The 21,486-nt window shown below is 35.2% G+C and overlaps 1 protein-coding gene across 16 annotated transcripts in view; it reads left to right on the top strand.

Annotated features, from left to right (window-relative positions):
- Positions 1–21,486, top strand: part of LOC124187170 (glucose transporter type 1) — a 77,183-nt gene that overhangs the window by 48,185 nt on the left and 7,512 nt on the right. For 5 of the 16 annotated variants that reach the window (XM_046579489.1, XM_046579488.1, XM_046579487.1 and 2 more), the window contains 11 exons: positions 2,425–2,617; positions 3,509–3,619; positions 4,415–4,510; positions 4,904–5,064; positions 6,702–7,061; positions 7,780–8,011; positions 8,138–8,350; positions 10,798–11,022; positions 11,492–11,631; positions 12,832–12,861; positions 20,069–20,166. In XM_046579489.1, coding sequence (XP_046435445.1) covers positions 2,425–2,617; positions 3,509–3,619; positions 4,415–4,510; positions 4,904–5,064; positions 6,702–7,061; positions 7,780–8,011; positions 8,138–8,350; positions 10,798–11,022; positions 11,492–11,631; positions 12,832–12,861; positions 20,069–20,166 — 1,859 coding nt within the window. Of the gene's footprint in view, positions 1–824; positions 1,115–2,424; positions 2,618–3,508; positions 3,620–4,414; positions 4,511–4,903; positions 5,065–6,701; positions 7,062–7,779; positions 8,012–8,137; positions 8,351–10,797; positions 11,023–11,491; positions 11,632–12,831; positions 12,862–16,715; positions 17,059–20,068; positions 20,167–21,486 lie in introns of those variants that run through there. The other 11 variants (XM_046579500.1, XM_046579501.1, XM_046579494.1 and 8 more) reach the window with 9 other exon arrangements.

Below are 21,486 nucleotides of genomic sequence, written 5' to 3' on the forward strand. Positions count from 1 at the left end.
TCCAAGAATGCAATGCAAGGCTTAATGCCTGTCTGTCATGTATACATAAACCTACGATTCCACACGCTCTTGCCCTATTCTTGTACATACTAAACACCTTTGGTCACGGAAAATTATTACAAACATTATTTTACTACCACGTTGTAATGACAAATGTAATTATTTGGCTGCGGCGCTCGCAGGCTTACCACTGGTTGCTCCTTCATTTATGTAATTATATAACATTATATGTTATACGCTTAGAAGTTTTTCACACAAACAAGTATTCACCATCGTCTATAAATCTGTGCAATTGTCGTTAAATAAGTTTTTTTTTTTTTTTGCAAACTTTTGCCACAAGCATTAATTGCATCAGTACAAGTGTACCTGTATCACAACTTTCAAAATGAATTCACGTTCTTTTAACTCTTCGCATAGCGTGAGGAGAAAAAAAAAGTTAACATAACGCAATACTGAAAAAAATTCTTATTTGTGTGCAACTATAAGACATGAATAGTTTATCAGTTGTAGCGACGCAGATTGTTGTTGTTGTTGTTATTATTATTACTATTATTATTATCGTTATTATTATTTTTATAAATTGGTTTGCTGTCCGTTTATGTTATAATTCAGCATAAAGTGATGGAGTATTCAAATTGCAAGCTCGCTTATGGACGCGGGCGATCACTTATAGGCAAGGGTGAGTAAGCTGGCGGCGCGTCGCATGGCGGTTAATTGATTATAACAATGTGACGTGTGTTTAGAAATTGAAAGTCACGTTTCTAAAATGAGATTGAATAATCCATCTGACATATGACTGAACCAAGACTGTGTTTCCAAACTAGGTAAAAGTTTACAGAGTGAAAATAGAGAAGCAGGGCAGGTGTCGGCCCCACCCCACTGCGCCTACCTTCTACTTTGGTTGGACCACTTGACCACAAGCTGTGCATTCATTCAGAATCATTGATTGGATTTTGGTGGAATCCAACGTACAAACGTTTGAGACACAAACAAAGCAAAGTGAAAAATATTGAGAGAATCAGTGACGAAAAAGAGAAAAATCAAGAGGAGTTAGTGGGGAGGCATAAAGGCTACTGTAGTTTCGGAACACAGCCATGGTCTCCCTACCTCCCAGGTACATACCTACATCATCACTACATTAAACTGCTATCCTTTTCATTCACTCATCGTGCAGATTTTATTATCATTCGTTTATTATTCATAATTTATTCTTCATCGACAATTATATCACTTATCAAGTATAAACATAATACACGTTTTGCTGCTTCACCACCGCTCACTTTTCTCAAAATTCATTAATCGAGTATCACCATTTCATCGCTATGATAGTTGTATAATATGGAAGTTTCCGCGTACAGATCCCGATACCGACATTTTACCAAAATTTTATCCCATGATTACAATAACGATGGTAACGTAGTGCGCAATGCGGAAGATATTCTTCCGACGATCGATAAAGTCGATCAGATTGGGGACAACCGCCCACCGGAAAAAGGGTTTGTGTCTGAGCTGTGAAGAGGTTAAAACGTCGGTAAAATATCGGTAACGGGATCTGTGTACAAAAACGACCATACTATACTACTAATGATACTGTGTGCATCGGTGAAAATACGTTGAAGACTGTATTCAATTAAATACACGGGAATCGTTCCATCGCGACGGATTGGTCTTTTTTTTCACGTTTGTACGTGGATTATGATTCATTTCATATGTGCAGTAAAATTTTCCGGGCTGTTCGATTAATGTTTGTATTATAAAATTCTTTTGAAGAGGAGAGGCGAGTAAAACTATTTGCGATAGAGGGAGAAATATTATCACCACCTGGCTTGTATAGCTGGTATAATAAAAGAATTGAGCGTCCATTATACTTGTCCCGTTAGTAAGCAGCAGAAGCCATTGTAAAGGAAACATAACTTCTGTGCATAAAGAATCTTTCAAGTATGTTCAACATATGATCATCCATAACTAGCCATACGTAACAGACTGCTCTACTTCACCTGTGCACAGTTGCAAACTATTTAGTAGCGTTCCGCCTCACACTCATACGGCACACATTTTGAGATGCTTTTTGTGCAATTTCTATTTCGTCTATTTTATACCTATACATGTTATTTTCGATATTTAATTATACTGTCTGTTTGTATATATGCCTCTTATATATGGTCTTCCTTGTGTCGATTAGCGGCTTCCCCGCCATCTTCCTCCAACCCTACCTCGGTTTCCTCTTAGAGCCTGGGAATGTTTAAATAGAAAAGTTACCTGGAGCTTTGAAAAACGAAAGCTCGGTTATCTTGCATATGAATTATAAGGGTAGAAAATCAGATACCGTATTAGCGGGCCGTAGATGGCAATGGTATAGCATCGATGTGAGCTACGATTATATTTATTCGGCACTAGTTGATACAAGGATATGTGTATGCACAGTCTGCAGAAGCAGGTCAGCGTGATGAGTATGAACTTGAGTGCCAAGCTGGATGAGCTGCAGCGGGGCGACCGCCAGCTAGAAACAACTGTTGCACTATGTGAAATTCGAACCCAACTGCAGGAGCTTACCAAGAGCGTAGAGTCTTGTCAGAGCGAAGTCAGTGAAGTAAAACGCGACATGGTGGCAATCAAGGTAAGTTCGTTATAAACTTTGTATAGATCAGTTTTCTTCTTAATTAGGATGAATCTTTCAAGACCGTCTGTCAGTCGAATTGGAGAAAGAGGGGAAAAGGCCTTTAAAACACTTCCAGCAATGTTATTGGCGGTAATCATCGTGAACACGAATTAAACAAGATCTCTTCTGTGCCACAGAAATCAATCTGACCGAATTCGAGTAACACCAGCCAAGATGTCAGTGACTTAAGAAAACGTTCAAAATGATTACATTCTGGTGTTTTTGATCCGATTCTAATGTTTTTGGATTTATTTTGTTCAGTATAGAATTCTCGGGATGTCATCTCAATAATTTTTTGCAAATCATTATATCTCCAAAGTGTACGGTACAACAGATATTTGTCAATAATTACATTTCCACGTTACGTCTGTACTAAAATATAAGATTTCTTAAATATTTTGCAGAAAAGTTATGGGGATATAGGTAGCGAGCAAATTGAACTCAAAACTTGAGAATCTGATCAAAAGCACCGGAGCTTAATCGTTTTAAATTATCCAATTATTAAATCTTCTCTAAAAATATTGATATCTCAGCTTTTTTTATTCAAATTTGGCCAGATTCACTTTAATCACATATTGGGGATAATGCAGATTCATTACAGTGTTCACTGTATAATTGGCGCAAATAACATTGCTGGAGGTTCTATAGACGGGATTTTTATTTTCCTTTTCTAACTCTTAATTCAGACTGATTCATTCTTACCAATGTTTTAAGATTCAAATTTGTAGTAAGCAAAAAGATTTATTTGCAAAGTTGTTTCCATGATAATTCAAAGTTAACTAACTCTATCGATAATCGAGCTCTTAAAAGATTACTAAATAACATTTTTACTTTGCATACTGACTTCAGCACGAGTTAGACACGGTTCAACAGGTGAAGGAAGAGATAGAAGAATTACGGGAGTATGTGGATCGTCTGGAAGAGCATTCCCATCGAAGAAAGCTTAGACTACTTGAACAGGTGACAAACACCTGTATGAGCACAAATTTGTTTCGTGTTTTTTTATTATTAAATATGATTTTCATTTTACAATTATCTGTTGCAATATGGTTATATCAATCAAGAATATCAAATAAACCATTATATTCAATTTATGTACTATAACACACATTTTGTATTATACCTATATGTTGCTGTTCAAATATTTTCGACAGTTTTATTTGTTCTCTTATTTTCCTTGATATCCTCATTTACCTAGTACCTAAACATTCAAGTGTATATTTTACGAGTTTTCATTATGCCTGTCATTACTTTTGTCATTCTTTTTATTGCATTGTATACGAAAATTTCATTTGACGTCATACATTTGTAACCCTAGTAGCATTCTGAGTTTAGCCTTCCTACATGATGCAACTGCAGACACGATGTGTCTAATTTCACATTTGACTGCGGGTCTGACATCAGAATTTGCCTTATTCGAAAACTTGCATCAGTCTGTTGTCAGGTGGCAAAAAGTCACTGTCAAGGAAGATTGCGTATTGACTCTGTAGAAAAACTTCCCATAGAGTCTTCTGAAATTTTTGCAACTGAAGGCAATGCTACTAGGGAATAGCTACATATGCTTTTCCTTTTCAATAGTTTTATCCAGATTCAAAATTCACCATTTTTATACTAAGCGTTGGTAAAAATATATTCAACAAAATATGGAAGGTGAACTATCAACTTTATCTGAATGTACATACAACTTCCAGCTTCAAATGAAATTTTCAACTAAAACTGTACATCGTTCATCTCTAATGTTGTTTGTTTTTCTAGGGGTTGACATTATTCCTGTCGTATGCAATTCTGGCAGCAGTACTTGGCATGCTACAGTTTGGATACAACACTGGTGTTATCAATGCTCCCGAAGTGGTAAGTCCGAATTCAATCTTGATGATACACGAGTACACTTCATAATTACTACTTGTCCACGCCGAGTATGTTGGGTTGCCCACGGCTGAGAGGCACCAATGCCGTTAAAACAGAACTACCAATTTATCGTCAGATAGCACGCTTAATTCGTTGTTTACAACCTCTGTTGAAGCGTTCAGTAATCACGTTCGCACTCATGTTAAAGTGATTGTATGACTTAACAGGACTAAAGTGATAATGACTCGGTAGCCCTGTTTTACCGATTTTGTTGCTCTCAGTGGTAGGCAACCCAATATACTGTTGCGTGTACTCGGAAACACCCTGTATACCCAGTGATTTTTGATGTTATGCAAATCATTGGCCATTCATAGTATTTCTCCATTCTTTCGACAGAATATTGAGAACTTCATGAAGGATGTGTACAAAGATAGGTATGGGGAAGACATTAAAGAGAGCGCAGTTAAGAGGTTGTACTCAGTTGCGGTCAGTATATTCGCTATTGGCGGTATGCTTGGCGGTTTTAGTGGAGGGATGATTGCCAACAGATTTGGCAGGTAAGTTTCGCCACACATATTGCACGGTGGCTCCTTTAATACCCGCCAGTTCTCTGACCTACATGGTTATTAATTTCTAACACACAAGCACATAAAAGTGTACACGTCATAATTATGTAAGATTTTAAAACGCGTTCGCCGCTTGTAGCGTTCTACAAATTTTTTAGAATCGGATTTAAAGTATTTTTTTTTTTTAATCAAGTAAAGTTATAAAAATTTTGAAGATACAGATTTTTTTTGTCAAAAAAAATCTCTCAACTCATCATCTCTCATTGAACAAAAATGAAAAATTCGTCTTTAACTTGAAAGAATGCTTATTTCGAAATCAAAGTCTTGTGATTCTTCACACTTTTAAGAATACTTATCATTGTAAATTGCACATAGTTGATCGATACCTTGATTGGAAGCTTGAACTTTTTTTCGTCTATACAAGTGTATTTTTGAGAATTTTGATTTTGGATTGTACTAATTGGTTGAAAAAAATCTTGAACAGCTATGTTATAAACATTCTTAAAATTCATGTGCGAGAGCGTTTGAGTCAAAGAGGTAAGTTTGATCATCCAAAGCCATTATGTAGAGTACAGGTCAAGTATTTTATTATGTCCCAAATTATGAAAAAATCTGCGTCTATGAAGCCAAAAGCATGTCAGATTTCAAAAGAATCATTCACATTTATACGTAAACAACTCGTGGTAAAGCACACTTTTGCCGGTTCAATCAGTAGTTGATATTTTACACCGCAAAAATTAAACGGATTTGAGATATAAAGTATAATAACAGTTTTTAAAAAAGTTTTTCGCTTGTATTTCAAATGTCCTAATTTCGAATCGGACTGTTTTGTCTTTGGCAGGGAAAAATTAGTCATAGTAAATCTACATTACACATATGCAACTTGAGAAAGGTTATTTTTATACAATACAAAGCGGTGATTGGGTGTTGAAAACTCTTGGGAAAATGCTAGTAGAAAGAGTAATAGGTGTTGGAAAATTATTCACTTACGTTGATGCAAGGTAGACACTCAGACTAAAGGATTAAATTATGTATTCGTCGGGAGTAATCCTACAATAAATGCACAAGGAATTAAGAGTATTTTATGCAAATTCGAAGCTGGTATTAGAAATTTCTAAAATTTAACGAAATATCTCAAATTTACGTCGGCAAATTTAGGAGTCAGATAAACGAATTTCTTAAATAATGTAGCAATAATTTAAATAATGATATTATTAATGAATTTCTACTATCACCATTTCGTTACTACGTGTATATGAATAATAAAAAAATGTATTTTAGTAGCTATAATTTACTTTCGCTGCAAAAGTTTCCAGCTGCTTCTTACAATATGGTTTTGATTCAATTGAATTACTGTCACTAGTGACAAGGCACCAATGTTGCAAGTAAATAAAATTAGCCAAATGATAATTGAGCAGCTATGCCTGGCTATAGTTTCGCAATAATTTCATTCGAAAGCACTCGCATAATTTATTTTAAACAGAAGAATGCAACGAATTTCACTTATAAATTACGTTGAAACAGAAGTCACGATATGTAGAAGTGCTTGCAGTGATTTCTATGTATCTAGTGCGCGAATTGAGCGTGATTGAAGGTCGATGTTAACGTGACGTCTGGTTGTCTTTCAGAAAGGGGGGCTTACTGCTAAACAACGTGCTGGGCATCGTCGGGGCATGCCTTATGGGTTGCACCAAAATTGCCAACTCGTATGAAATCCTGTTCCTCGGCCGGTTCATCATCGGTGTTAATTGTGGCTTAAACACCTCCTTGGTTCCCATGTACATATCGGAAATAGCACCACTGAACTTGAGAGGCGGCCTGGGCACGGTGAACCAGCTCGCTGTTACGGTGGGCCTCCTGGTCTCCCAGGTGTTGGGCATCGAGCAGATTCTTGGCACAAGAGATCGCTGGCCGGTTCTTTTAGGTTTGGCCATCTGCCCTGCCATCCTGCAGCTATTATTATTACCATTTTGTCCAGAATCTCCCAGGTAAATTCATCTATTATATATTCAAATGAAACAATGTTTAGTACCATTTATGATTTCAATCAAACGTACACGTGGTTATTTCGTGGTAATGCCTCATCGGCAATTCAAAACAGTATGAATTCGATCACATTTATAGCATTTGGTACACATTCTACCGAAATCTGCCCTTACTTATGAAATGCAGTTAACGATTTTCCCGGATTCTACCTGCATTTATGCAATTCAGGGTTCACTTCGACGCGATCCGCGTGCACCTATGTAACTGAGCGTACATTCTACCCACACCCGCCTGTATTCGTGAAATTGGGAGTGCTTTTATCAAAATCCGCCTACGTTTATGCAAGTTGGTGTACTGAACCAAATTGAATTTGCTAAGGTACAGGTTATGCCGGTAGAATGTTTATTGGATTGCATAAATGCTGGCAGATTCACCCAGTATGTCAACTTCCTTAAATTCAGGAATTATCGATCGTTTAATACCGTATTAACACTTCAACTCTTCCGTAATTATTGCCCGGTGTGGTTTTTGACCAAACTCGTCGGTTTGCTAGAAGTGAAAACCGCTTCCCATCTCTAAAAATGGGTTTAATAATTTTTTTCTCCTTCGGGAGCGAATTGAGTTTCGTCTGAATGGATACATTCATTGGTTTAGTTCAACTGCTTTGACGACAGAAGTGACAATTCTTCGGTGACTGTAGTCATAATTATTTTACTTCAGATACTTGCTCATAACAAAGCAATGGGAAGAGGAAGCAAGGAAAGCCTTGAGAAGGCTGAGAGCTAGTAATCAAGTGGAAGAAGATATTGAAGAGATGAGAGCAGAGGAACGTGCTCAACAGGCGGAAGCTTCCATTTCAATGACAGAACTCATATGCAGTCCAACATTAAGGGCTCCTCTGGTTATTGGTGTTGTTATGCAGTTGTCACAACAGCTGTCCGGTATTAACGCAGTGAGTATCTTACTTCGGAACTGATTGCAAGAGTTCTAACAGTGCAATTACTTATGTTATGTAAGAACTTGAATTTGCCACTCCTGGACTGTAACGCAAACATTGACAAAAATTTTCTTCTTCCAGGTTTTTTACTATTCTACAGATCTGTTCATGAGTTCTGGATTGACCGAAGAGAGTGCGAAGTTTGCAACCATTGGTATCGGAGCCATCATGGTTGGTATGACTCTGGTCTCGATTCCACTGATGGACAGGACAGGACGACGCACCCTCCACTTGTACGGTCTAGGCGGGATGTTCATCTTCTCCATCTTCATCACGATTTCATTCCTAATAAAGGTAAGTTCATATTTACACCTTGTTCATTGATCCTGGAACAATTCACCGTATAACGTGCATTTGAAACACGTCTCATACGAAGTGTTATAACTACGAGATCATTGTTGAAAACATGAAATTGACACGCTTTAGAACACTCTTGGTTTATGCTATCAATGATTTGATTCGTCTTAAAGTTAATTCCAAGAATTGAGGTTAACTTGTTAAATCACCGAAAAATTTTGAATCCTTCACGAAACTGTTGGATAAACCTTACAGAAAGTAATCATACATATACGACTGTTCCTGAACTGCATTAATATTTTGGTAGGAGTATAATTGCTTAAACATCATTGGATGGTTCTGCGTCGATACTGATCATAATGATCGGCGGCAATTAACAGATTGCGATACGGCAATGTGTGTCAAAATGTTTTGGTCAGACTGGTTCACGTGCAATAATCATCGAAATCACCCAAATTCAGATGAGAAAGTTGATCTGAAGTCATTTATCCGAGTGTCAGAATTTATGTGAAAATTTATTCACTCATTTCAACTAATCAAAACTGCAAATAATAATTCGGTTTATGAGGCTTATATGATGAGAAAAATTAGGCATATGTATAGCATTGTTGTACATAATAATTGTTTTTATACGCTTCACCGTTCCGCCTCAATGCGAGAGGCGTTTAACACTTTGTTCACAGCTGGAGTGCAGCACTGCACAAACTGTGAGAAATATCACCTGCTATATATTAATGGATACTCACCTCACGTTCATTTTAATTTGATCCTGCCATTCATGTAACTTGTAAGTTATCCTCACCCTGCACGTATTTAACATTAATATAATTTGCTATTCTGCTTTATTATTCACGAACAGTACACAAACGAAAAACTATTCCGATGTAACTGATGTAATTTCGTCAAATCATTCACAATCATTTATTCGATTTGTTTACAAGCGCATATTGCAAGGTAAAAGGAGGCAAACCTTCACGAAATCATATCATTTTTGAACGACTATTTAATTACAGAATTACTTTTTCAACATCAAAATGTATGCATATTCCATTGATCTAGCTCTAGATGTTGAGATTTTAAATCTTATTGGGGTTGCGATCGAAACACTAGAATTTCACACACCCTCACACGCATGTAAGTTTATTTATTGGCACACATCACGCTATTTTTTCCCCACCCCCTCCGACCTCTCTTGAACTCTTTCGTGACAGTCTGGAGGAGAGTAACTGTGTACGTATCACTGGTTGCTTTTGTTTATGTTCAAGGTATTTCGAATACACTGCATTTATCACTTACTAATGAACACAAGCACCAATAACGCTTATTCTTGGTCACATATGAATTTCAAGTAATTTTTCGACCACCTGCATGCCGATAAGTCAGCGAATGACGCAAGTATTATACGGTAATCTTAATTGGTCGCTGATTGTAAAAGTAATGTAATTATCGTTACTTAAAAGCTTATCACTCAAAAATTATACCAGGTGTTTATAAGTCAGCGTCGCAGTATGTTGGGTTGCTTGCTAATGAGGGGAACAAATATCGGTAATACAGACCTACCGAGTCATAATCATTGCCGTCAAGTCATTTAATCGCTCTAACGTGGCTCCGGAAAGTGATCACTGACCGCTTCAACATAGGGTGTAAATAACAAAACTATTGCTCGCCCAAATACACACGAATTGGTAACATGGGCAGTTATAGATCACTCGTGAGGACTTTAACGCGCTGCCCATCGATAACACGGTAGGTCTGGATTACCGATATATGTTCCCCTCAGTAGTAGGCAACCTAAAATACTGCGGTGTTTACTTGGAAATATATGGTATTTGGGTAAGGATAATTTTATACATGAATACTGTACGAACAATTGTTCTACATTAAAACTTGGAATCAACAACTGTGACTAATAATAACTACTTTGCACTTTTATTATCGACATAACAATTTTCATCTTCCCGAAAAATAAGAATGTCATCTTTATATGCAAATGCATTTATCACTGTCTACTATTTCGATATTATTATTCCTCGTACACTTCGAAACTTTGACATTCGGTAAGTTGAGGACTCCCTGGTAAAGCAATATCTGTTTGAATGTATTAACAATTACTATAAGCCTGACACACTATACCGCAATTCAAGAATATATATATATATATAACATTGTAATAAATTTTACAAGCATTTCTCTCACATAAAATTGCATAAATTTGTAGACTAGTTTTATTTCTTTATCAATGCGAGTACCTAGCTCGGATTATAATGCTAACAGTGCGATAATTCACACCGTCACTTTACACAGGGTTGAATTACAGCATGCTGCATGCATATTTTACGATGAAAAATTCTAGAACAAATAGTTATGTATTATAATTTTTTTTTTAACATCTGAGCCTCCTCCAGCTGCTCAGGAAAGAAGAACTATTTACTACCGCCTGATAGGAGTTTTTCGGTTTCGTGCAGGAAATGATTGACTGGATGTCTTACCTTTCGGTGGTCTCGACACTCAGTTTCGTCGTATTCTTTGCCGTGGGACCTGGATCCATTCCGTGGATGATCACAGCAGAGCTATTCTCCCAGGGTCCTAGGCCAGCAGCCATGTCCATTGCTGTACTCGTTAATTGGATGGCCAATTTCCTTGTCGGCATATGTTTTCCAAGCATGAAGGTTCGTCTCATCTTTGAACTATACTGTTACTTACACATTTGGAGGAATTCACACCGAGAGAAATTCCTGTACTTGTGTCTACTACAAAGTACTTGATTATTTTCATTTTTTATTTTTTTTTATTTTTTTTTACTTTTCACTATAACCGATGAATATTATACCTGTAGTTCCGGGCACAAAATGAAAATTAGGTTTGTTGCTGTATAAGTTTCTTTTTTTTATTTATAGTCACAGGTAATATATTTTATTCAAACTATTTCGATAACCGGAAAATTTAGTACTGCCAATTATAATTACTTGTATCATATTTTATTTATTTTGTTTACCTTTCTTGTAACGATGCCCCTGTCGATAAATTTTTTTCAGCTACTTTAATGACGAGATGAAATTTTTCTCGGTGCATTGTGAATTCGTCGGAGTTTATTTTATACCCTATTCCGATTTTTTTGTAATCTTGCCTTCGTTGCAGACTGCGCTAGACACCTACACGTTCCTGCCATTCAGTGCATTCTTAGCTATCTTTTGGATATTCACGTACAAGAAGGTTCCCGAAACGAAGAATAAAACGTTCGAAGAAATCCTTGCCTTGTTCAGACATGGTAACGACAGGTATGGCAATGATAAGCAAAACAATCCTACTTTTAGTAAATACACAATTAAACCGTCGGCAAATATTTGAATGAAAAATTATGCCTCGTCGCAACTTTTTGTCAACAAATTACCATCAAGATTAATATAACTGTATTAAATATTTCTTACGTGATTCGATAAATCGTTGATTCAATAACGCATTGCTACGTCACGGTCAGTTCTATTTTTTTAATACCACTTTCGCACGTTTAATGCATATACATTAGTGAATAATAATATGCAATTCAAAACAATAACACACTCCAGTCTTCTGTAGTACTTTGATAAAACGTGTTTTGCAGTTGCTTTGCGATAAATTGAGAAACTAAGAAAGTGGTATCGAAAAAATTCAATTTTAAACGGTTTTGTTCGGGAAGCTTTTACATTTATTGGAATCGATCTGAAATAAGAGTAGGGAAACGTTCCAAGTCCGGTTTGTCTATCGTGAGATTTTTTTTTTTCAGATTTCAAAACTTTGAGTCACATTGTACTATATTATTACATTCATTGATTTTTCTCTACACGATTTTATTCTTAACTTCATATTCACGCAAAAAAAGATAACTGTGATTGACGAAGTATTGATTGTTAAGCGATATTGAAGTTAATACGATATATTGTAGCTGATGAAAATTTACTAAACCGGTATTATTTTGGAATTGCGTTATTATAGCAGTAATAATAAGTACTGCACACATAGGTACATGTATATATTTGCGAAAATTTTGTTCCGCATGTTTTGTTTGCTTAACTTGTTATCAATTACTGTGGAAACTATATAGCCAGGATATTTATTGCCACTACTTTATTCAGACTTTATTTCGATTCAAGATCGATTTTTATTTAGATATTTTTCTCGATTTTTTTACTTTTTGAGAATATTTTACAAGGTTTTATTATACAAATTTACTAAGATCGGATTTTGATGTCTTGTCAACGGTTAATATAGATGTTCCTCAAAACGATGTACAAGCATTATGTTTATTTGTTGAGCTTATTAATTTCATGTATTATTTTATTCAAATAAATCATAATTTTTATAGGTGTTGCGTACGTTTTGTTTATTGTAATATTTTTTTTTTTCTTTGTTTCTCGATATTTCGTTTTATTGTTCTTTCGACATAACAAACGGCTGTGCATTGCGCATTGTAATTTCGCTTTGTATGTTATTCGGAGCAGGAGCAGCTTGCGGGAAAGCAGATTATACGGGTGAGTCAATTGTAACGTGTTGTTAGTCGTTGTCGTATACATACATATATATATATATATTTAAGATATATATATATTGTATATATATTATGTATGCCTACATTATGGCTTTACGTATTCGTTAAGATAAACAATTGAATTCGCAGACGTTTTCAAGCATGAATAAATTCAATAAATAGGCATGACAATACAGCCGATGTAAAGGAACGATAATTAATTATTTTCTATGTTAAAAACAGCGCAACAGCCCGAAATTAGACAGTATTTTTCATTGATTGATAGAACCGTGCTATTTCCTGTACGTTTCTAATTCATGTCAACATATATTCGTTCGCATACTTGACAGTGGCTTGACTCGAATTACCAATTGTTTTATAAGAAATTATAGTATACTAATGGAAGGCTGACTAAATTACTTAAAACGACATGACGTACAGTGATTTTTTTATTATTTGCAGTAAAACATAATTATTATTAACGTACCGTTGGAAACTACAAAAGACTTGTGATATTATACAACAGTTTGCTATTTTCAAAAATGATCTGTCGGAGGTTGATTGGCTCAAGGTTTATACTTTTTATGAATTCTAAAGCGAGATAGTCGTATTTTGAGTATTTATCCAATCACTGTATTCCTTAGCTACGAAAATGTCTTTAAAAGTGTATAAATAGAGAATAGTGGAATTATAAATTCACGCTCGGATATTGATGTTTCATTTGAAATTGCTGAAAAATGGTTGAATATATGTCTAGCAGATTTGTTCGATTTCAATTTTTTAAATTTTTTCATTGTTCAGAAGATATTCAGTTTTACAACATCGTACCGATATTAATTACGACCAATGTATTTCGCGATTACATGTTATTTCGTTACTAGAAAAAAAAGTGCCGTTACAGAGGAAAATCGAACGAATATCATGGATTTTTAATAATTTATGTAGTTAATTGAAACGAAGCATCAATATCCTTAGCCTTTGTACGTAATTCCAATACTTTTTATCTTCGTATTTCAGAGATCTTCTCAACTTGTGAATAAAATTATTTGATGAATACTCAATGTGCGACTAACTGGCGATAAATTTATTAAAAAGTATCGACTTTCGGCTAGCCGATCTTTTTAAATCAGAATTTTTTCTCTTGTTTGCTCATGAAAGCTTGAGAACTCATTTGTGTTAATGATAAATTATTCATAGAAGTATAAGTTGCATAAAGGTATATAAGGCATGCTATTAACTAAACTTATCACATGCCAGTTGTCATTTATTTATTTATTTATTTTTTCTTAAAATATTTTTGTAACGTAATTTTTTTTTTTTTTTTTTTTTTTTTTTTGTCTCCATTTCTCAGGCTCACTGCGAGTTACAATTTACAAACACATATTACACATATTACACGTATGTAATATGTATGCCATAGTTGCATGGACAACTGCTGCGCGGTTTCTCATGATAAACCTTATCTATCTCTGAACCATATATTATACATTTCACAGTTTCTCTAATTAGTTATTTCGGGCTATTATGTAATTTATCGACTGATTTTTGTTTTCCATTGTTTTTTAACATTCTGTAGTGGCACAAATTCAGTCGTATATTTTCATCAATACGTGCGACGAGAGTAATAATTAAATAATACCGAATAATACACGTACGAATATATATTCAATTGCTGTTATATGAGCTACATAAGAGCCCCAATGACAATTTATCCTGGAGCCCTGTACATCTGTTAGCATGCTCCTCATATTCAATAGTCTATCCAATTGAATGGATAGAAGATAAATACAAAATTTACAACTGTACATGTTGATTTATATTATAGCTAGCACGAGGCTATGCGCTGTGCTATGCGAATATTGCATGTTAGTGCTTAAATAATTGTTGGGCGTAATATTATATATATATTATTTTCAATGTTACAAAAGATTTTACACGTTATTCAATTCTGAACTTGATGAAAATTAAGAATTATAGTAGTTCAAGATGTTCATAATGATTCGATGTGTCGTCTGCTTGGCATTTTTTCATTTTTTTTTTCTTTTTTCTCCAGCTTATACGATTCAATAAAAACTTTCACAAAATTTGATGGTAAAATGATGATAAAAAAATTATCTCAACTTTTGTATCACGTTATTATGAACATCTTTATTACATCATTATAGTCAATTTAAATCATCACATTCATTGCAGCAGCCATTCGTTTACTGTTTTATTTATTTATTTTTTCTTATTATTAATTTCATGCTAAGTTAAGGTTTTGCCGAAACATTCAGATTCATTATGTATACATATATATATATATATCAAGCTTGTTGTTGAAGAATGGAGCGTTACACGTTATAAACAGTCCATTCTTTGCTTACGACATAGATAGATAGAAAGATTTCATGCCTATAGATATCGATACGTGAATATAGGTGCAAGAGAGGAGGCAGCGACAAAATATTTCCACCGCCCGTTTGCTTTATACATCTGCATATGTTTTATAGAGAATCCGGGATGTCTGGGAAAAATGTTTTCTCATTTTAGAAAAACGAAACAAAACAAAAAAAAAAATTTATTTTTACATAGTGGAAGATTTATTTATTTGATTATATACGGAATTTATGATACGACTTACATCTAGATTTTTACCGAGCAACACGTTAATTGCGTTGCTAAATGTGCTTCAATATTGGGATTCTGTAACTTCGATATTTTTTCCCACCGTAAAAATTTATTTGCCACTAATTTTTTGAACGGAGTATCAATTTTATATAACCAAAATATTACGGTGTACAAAATTCAAAGTAAAATTAACAAGATTTCGTAAAAATCTAGTCTCCTTAAAAACAATTTTGATCCATTAAGACGAGACAGATGTTAAATTTTGTCAATACGAAATAAGATCTTATTATGTCGCGTGACTAATGCCAAAAGGGCGTACTACAGCAGTTAGATAGGGATCCATGCCAAAAGGGCGTATAAAAAAATTTTTTTTTGCCATTCGACTTAAAATCACTCGAAACGTAAAGATCTGCAAAAAAAAATTTTTCGATGTACTAACGCCAAAAGGGCGTATCTCAAGATATACGCCCTTTTGGCTTTAGGAAATTGCCGGCCTAAAGCCAAAAGGGCGTATAAAAAAAATCAAGATTTTTCAAAATTTTGAATAAAAATTGCATATTATTGAGTAAGGAATGAATTAGAAATTATTATCAAAAAAATAATACGCCCTTTTGGCTTTATAACTTGAGATATACGCCCTTTTGGCTTTGAAAATTTTTTTTTTATTTTTAGGCTTAGAATATATTGACAAAACGATTGGCACAAAAAAAAAAAATTATACGCCCTTTTGGTTTTGAAAAGCCAAAAGGGCGTACAATTTTTATACGCCCTTTTGGCATTAGTCACGCGATGTTTAGACCTCTGTCTTGATATTGTATAAGCAAGTGAAGCAAAGTAAAAAAGCGACGATTGGCAGAGTCGAATGTTCGATAGCACGTGGAAAGCTTCTATAATGAAAAGTTGAAATCACGTTGCTGTGAAGTGAGCTTTTTTGTTGATAACATGAAATGGTGTTGGTTTTTGCAGTTTATGTTCAGCTCTGTTTATTGTGACGAATAAGTGTGATGGGTAAAAAATTGGTGACTAACAGTGAAATTTGTGAATTTTGTACGCTGCATTCCGACTAATTGTATGAATTTTTCTGGCAAGTTGAAAGGACCGAGTTTCGAATTTTCTCTACGGATAATATAGATTAAAAGCTAGAAATATCTAGCCAGACTAAACGAGCGGTGCGAAATTGCGCCTCTGTCTTAAAAATGAGCACTTTAAGTCGAGGCTGGGTGGCCATGTAACATTGTTGTATTGCAGGGAAGAGGAGCTCACCACTAACTCTAGCAAGGAGACCGTCCTATCTGACGCCACTACTGCCAACCATACCCACGCTACCAATAATGCATAATCTAATTAAAACATTTTACCTAATCAACAACACTGTACATTGAATCACGAAACACTTTTCAATCACTCTCATACTATTACTGAATAATTGTTATCAATGCTGTTATAGGTATTTATATTAGGACAGGTTTCAGACTGTGTAACTGAAATGATGATGATTAATTAAAATCGTTTAATGTTACGAATATTTCGGCATGACCAGTAAATCTTAAACACGTTCCATACTGTGAAATAAATAAGTTTGTTTATTTGATTATCGGTTTTATTTACTTTCCACTTTTTATACGTATTTATATATTATTACATGTAATTGTGCTGATTCCGTGTGTCATGATGGGGTTCGTCTTATCAGTCATTCCTTTTGTCCGAAATTTTTTTCTATTACTATCGACTTACGACGAAAAAAACGAGTTGTTGACTATTCGTAATGTTAGTCTACTACACAGGCCAGTGAAATGTTGTACATAAAAGTATAGAAACTGTGAAATGCATTATAATTTCTCACTCGACACTGCAACTTTACAATATATATCGATACATATATAATATATCTTCATATATATTATATATATGAAAATGCTGCGAGGTCTGAGTGTATACTTCTTTCTCAATTCTATATTCATTTAATGAATTCCCGAAGATTCTCAAATATATCGAGATCAGTTACAATTGAAGGAAATGCAACTAGAGAAAGGGGTGTACATGATATCACTGACCAGCCTTTTTGTGCTTTAGAAATAATTATACTTGATATAGTAGTCTTAAGTTAGAATAAGAAAAAAAGTTTTCGCGAAGAGCTCGTAAGAACATGAAAAATTACGTCACATATTATCACGTTGTCGTTTGTTGCCGTAGCGATGATTAGGTAGGTATGTGATTTTTTATTGTTTCGAACAGTTCTTTTTTTTTTTTTTTTTCTTTTTTTCTTCAATACGTAACGGAATCACAGAAGAAACTTGGGAAAAAAATAAAAAATTTATTTTCTTATACCGAAGGGAAATGGTGAAAATTAGCAGACTGAAAATGAGTGACTAACTGTGCATGCGTAAGATAATTGAAATTTGTTGGTCGGCGAGATAATGACGCGGCAATATTTTCGTCGCAAGGCAGACAAGCATGGCGGTCAGACTATTCGTGAATTTAGGTTATTTTATTACGACAACTTGCAACGATCACTAACGATACAAGTTTCCCAAGACATCTCGTATCACTGCATAAATTATGGGATTTCCTTATTATAAAAAACTAACCCATCGCCTGCATAAACTCTATTACAGAGAGAGAATTGCTAACGACTGAATGGTTTAACGCGCATGCGCTAAAGTATCAGAGCCAGGCAGTTGTCTTGTCAGGGCAACCAATGTTCATAAATTTAGATAACAGGTCACCCGATTTACGTAGCCTCAAAAATTTTGAGTTTATGAATGTTGGTCATCCAGGCAAAAAAAAAAACTGCTCTTTTTCTCGAATTTTAGCGCATGCGCGTTAAACCATTCGGTCGTAAATTTATAGCCGAAGCTTCGAGTGGCCAGCCTGCGAGAAAAGACGAAAAAGCTCGCGCTTGCTAACCTCAGTTTGCTAACTTTCACCATTTCTTCTCGTATGTACAGTCATGTTCATTAATCGGTTCCCAATGACTCGCTATTTTTTTGGAATCAACACCGAACGAGCTTTCTTTATGGAAATTTCGAGTGTCTATGATTAACGTATAGGTTTGTTATTCCGGTCACTTGTGTCGCTAGTCAATAGCACATGAAATTTTATTAGAAAGGAAACTCTTTCCAGTTTTGCTTTCAAAAAAATAGTGAGCCATTAAGAACCTATCAATGAACATTACTGTAGAGTTACGTTCATTAATGCCTTCTTCCGGAAACCTTGTTTCGGTCCAAAATAAAACGCGCATTCAAATTTATACGAATTACACAACGACTCCCATTCTTTCACGTCAACTTCATCTCCAGTCATTGTTACATAATTCGTATGGAATCGGACTCGCGTTTTATTTTGAATCGAAAACAAGGTTCATTATCAATAGCATTCATTAATACCTTTCCCTTCTACCTTGTTTTGTCGGTCCGAAACAAAATGCGAATTCGATTCTGTACGAGTTATGTGACAATGACGCCCAATCTCTCACGTCAGTTGCATCGTTAGCCATTGTCACATAATTCGTATAGAATCGAACTTGCACTTAGTTTCGGACCGAAAACAAGGTAGACGAAAGAAGAACGCGTTATAACGAATATTATTGTACATAACTCCATTTATGGGTATAAATTTTCAATCTGGGATCAAGTTTTTCAATGATCAATGCGTGACAAAAACAGCAATTTAAATTTTTTCTGAATTAAAGCAAGAATTACACTTCTCTTCGAATAGAAATATAACAGAAATTAGATTTTCAATAAATAAAGAGCGGACTGATCGATTGCATGATAAAGTATCAATTCAGATTCCAAGGTGAAAAAGAATCTCTGGAAATGTAAGCCGATTCCAATTCAAATTGTGTAGACCTGTCAAACATAGTTTGAGTATGCTTGCCGTTTTTTATTCGTCAGAGAATGCATCACAGTAAAATCATATATCGATATGAAAACTTACGCATATTCGCGCATGCAAAAAATTGTTATGTCTCCGAAATGCTGTCATTATTTCTCACGTATTCCTCAAAAAGTCTTTGACATTTTGTGACGGGCAGAAATTTTTCTACAAGTATATTAGATTATTAGAAATATTGTTCACATTCAATAATTGTACCAGTTCTATGAGCTAAGAAACTGGCAACATTGTTTTAATTATTTGGCAAATCACAATTTATGTTTACCATTATGTTTTTTTTTTTTCTTTCTTCTTCTAAAAGCACCGCTTTCATCAACAGTTCTCTGCTTTGCATTGAACACGCATACAAGTGATTGGAATTGTCGGAAATACTCAAAATCGAGTTCAGTTCTTCTGATCCGTCTTACAGAAGAATTTGCCTGTGACACAAATTCTTCAAACTTGCTGGAAAATGTTTTTAAATAATGAAAAAATGCAATCCCAGAGTTTTTAAATGATCGTATTTGTTAAAGTTATAGCAATTAGGGATTCCCAAGAATATTTTCAGAGATATTCTTTCACCGATTTGACAAAGAGGATTTTAGGACGTAGGTTACACGTAAGAAACAAAGTAAGAATAAAAAAGAAAAAAAAAAGAAAAAATTGATACCATCGGAAAAGTTTGAAGAAGTGGAAATTTGGACAAGTGGCGTGGTGTTTTACAGGAGCATGCTAAACTGTGTGAATGCGTTAGAGGAGCACATACCGCCAGCGGAGAGCGCTGCCCTGATGGTGGCCGAGGAGAAGCCACATCCTGACTCATGTAAGGCCTGCCAACCTGACCAACATCACCCTTCGTCACCCGTCACGATCACCAACTCCATCACCGCAAGTCAAACAATTCCTCAGAGCTGGCTGTAGCTGATGTAGCATGAATGAAACCGCGGTCGATTGGTCGACAAATTACCAATTTCTGACTATCCTAAAACGCATTATAAGGGATACGATTGAACAGGGGGGCGTTGTAATCCGCTGCTGCATTCCATAATCTCTTTCATACATGGGTATGGTAATAACGAATTGATGAATATATTAAAAATCTAAGAGTATGTATACGAGAAGGTTGCCGGGATTTACCTTGTACAATGTACCATATATTATATGTATAATATAACGTATTCAATGTGAATTGCGAACGACAAAATGGTCCGCGGTCCGCTGTGGTGTTAATATGCGCATGCGCTAAAAATCCAGAGCCTTTCTTTGCCAGGGCGACCAACCGTCATAAATCTAACCTAAAAAAAATTTGACACTTGTCGCTGGCAGTTGTGTTCAACAAGGACAGTTGTGAAAATTTTTCAGGATGACGGTTGGTCGCCCTGGCAAAGAACTGCTCCCGGATTACAGCGCATGCGCATTTATAAACTACATATAACAGACGACGGAACATTCTGTTGCTACCGATTCACGCTGTGCAAGAAATATTACAGCGGAATTTCGCACCCATTAATAATTCTAGAATTCAATTTCTTATTTGTATATACAGGGTTAACTATCATGCACACTTTGCAACGGCAGAAATATATGTTTCAATATAAAATATGTAGGTACGGTATACTTGAAGACGATGTATGTTTTCGTGATGCAAATTTCGTACATATTCCGACACTTTGCACAAAATGGTTTGACCGTTGAGAGATCGTTCCTGTTTATTATTATTCCACTTTTTTCGACCCGTGCACCAGTAAATTTTATACCCAGAGTTATCAATGAAAGGACTAGCGGCGCTAACGATTTTTTCGCCGACATATAGGCAACTGGAACCACATGTGGGACACTTACAGCGTGTAAGATGTAACTTTGGCTGCCTATTGCCGGCGAAGCGTCGTTGCGTGGGAATCCTTTACCGGAAACTCTCAGTATGTGTGTGAGCAAAATATCATCGATCACCATCCACTTATATGTATTGTTTCTTATAAGTGTATTGCCGATTGCTCCCAGGTTTCTATCACTGTTCAGCACTCTTCTTCTTTCAATAATTTCGGTTTCGAATTCGTAATTTGATAATTTATTACCATACCCCATTCCCATATATAATGTGATGGTAATATAATAAAAGCGTACACTACAGCAGTTCATGATA

Source organism: Neodiprion fabricii, chromosome 7, assembly GCF_021155785.1.
Source record: "Neodiprion fabricii isolate iyNeoFabr1 chromosome 7, iyNeoFabr1.1, whole genome shotgun sequence".
NCBI classification, from domain to species: domain Eukaryota; kingdom Metazoa; phylum Arthropoda; class Insecta; order Hymenoptera; family Diprionidae; genus Neodiprion; species Neodiprion fabricii.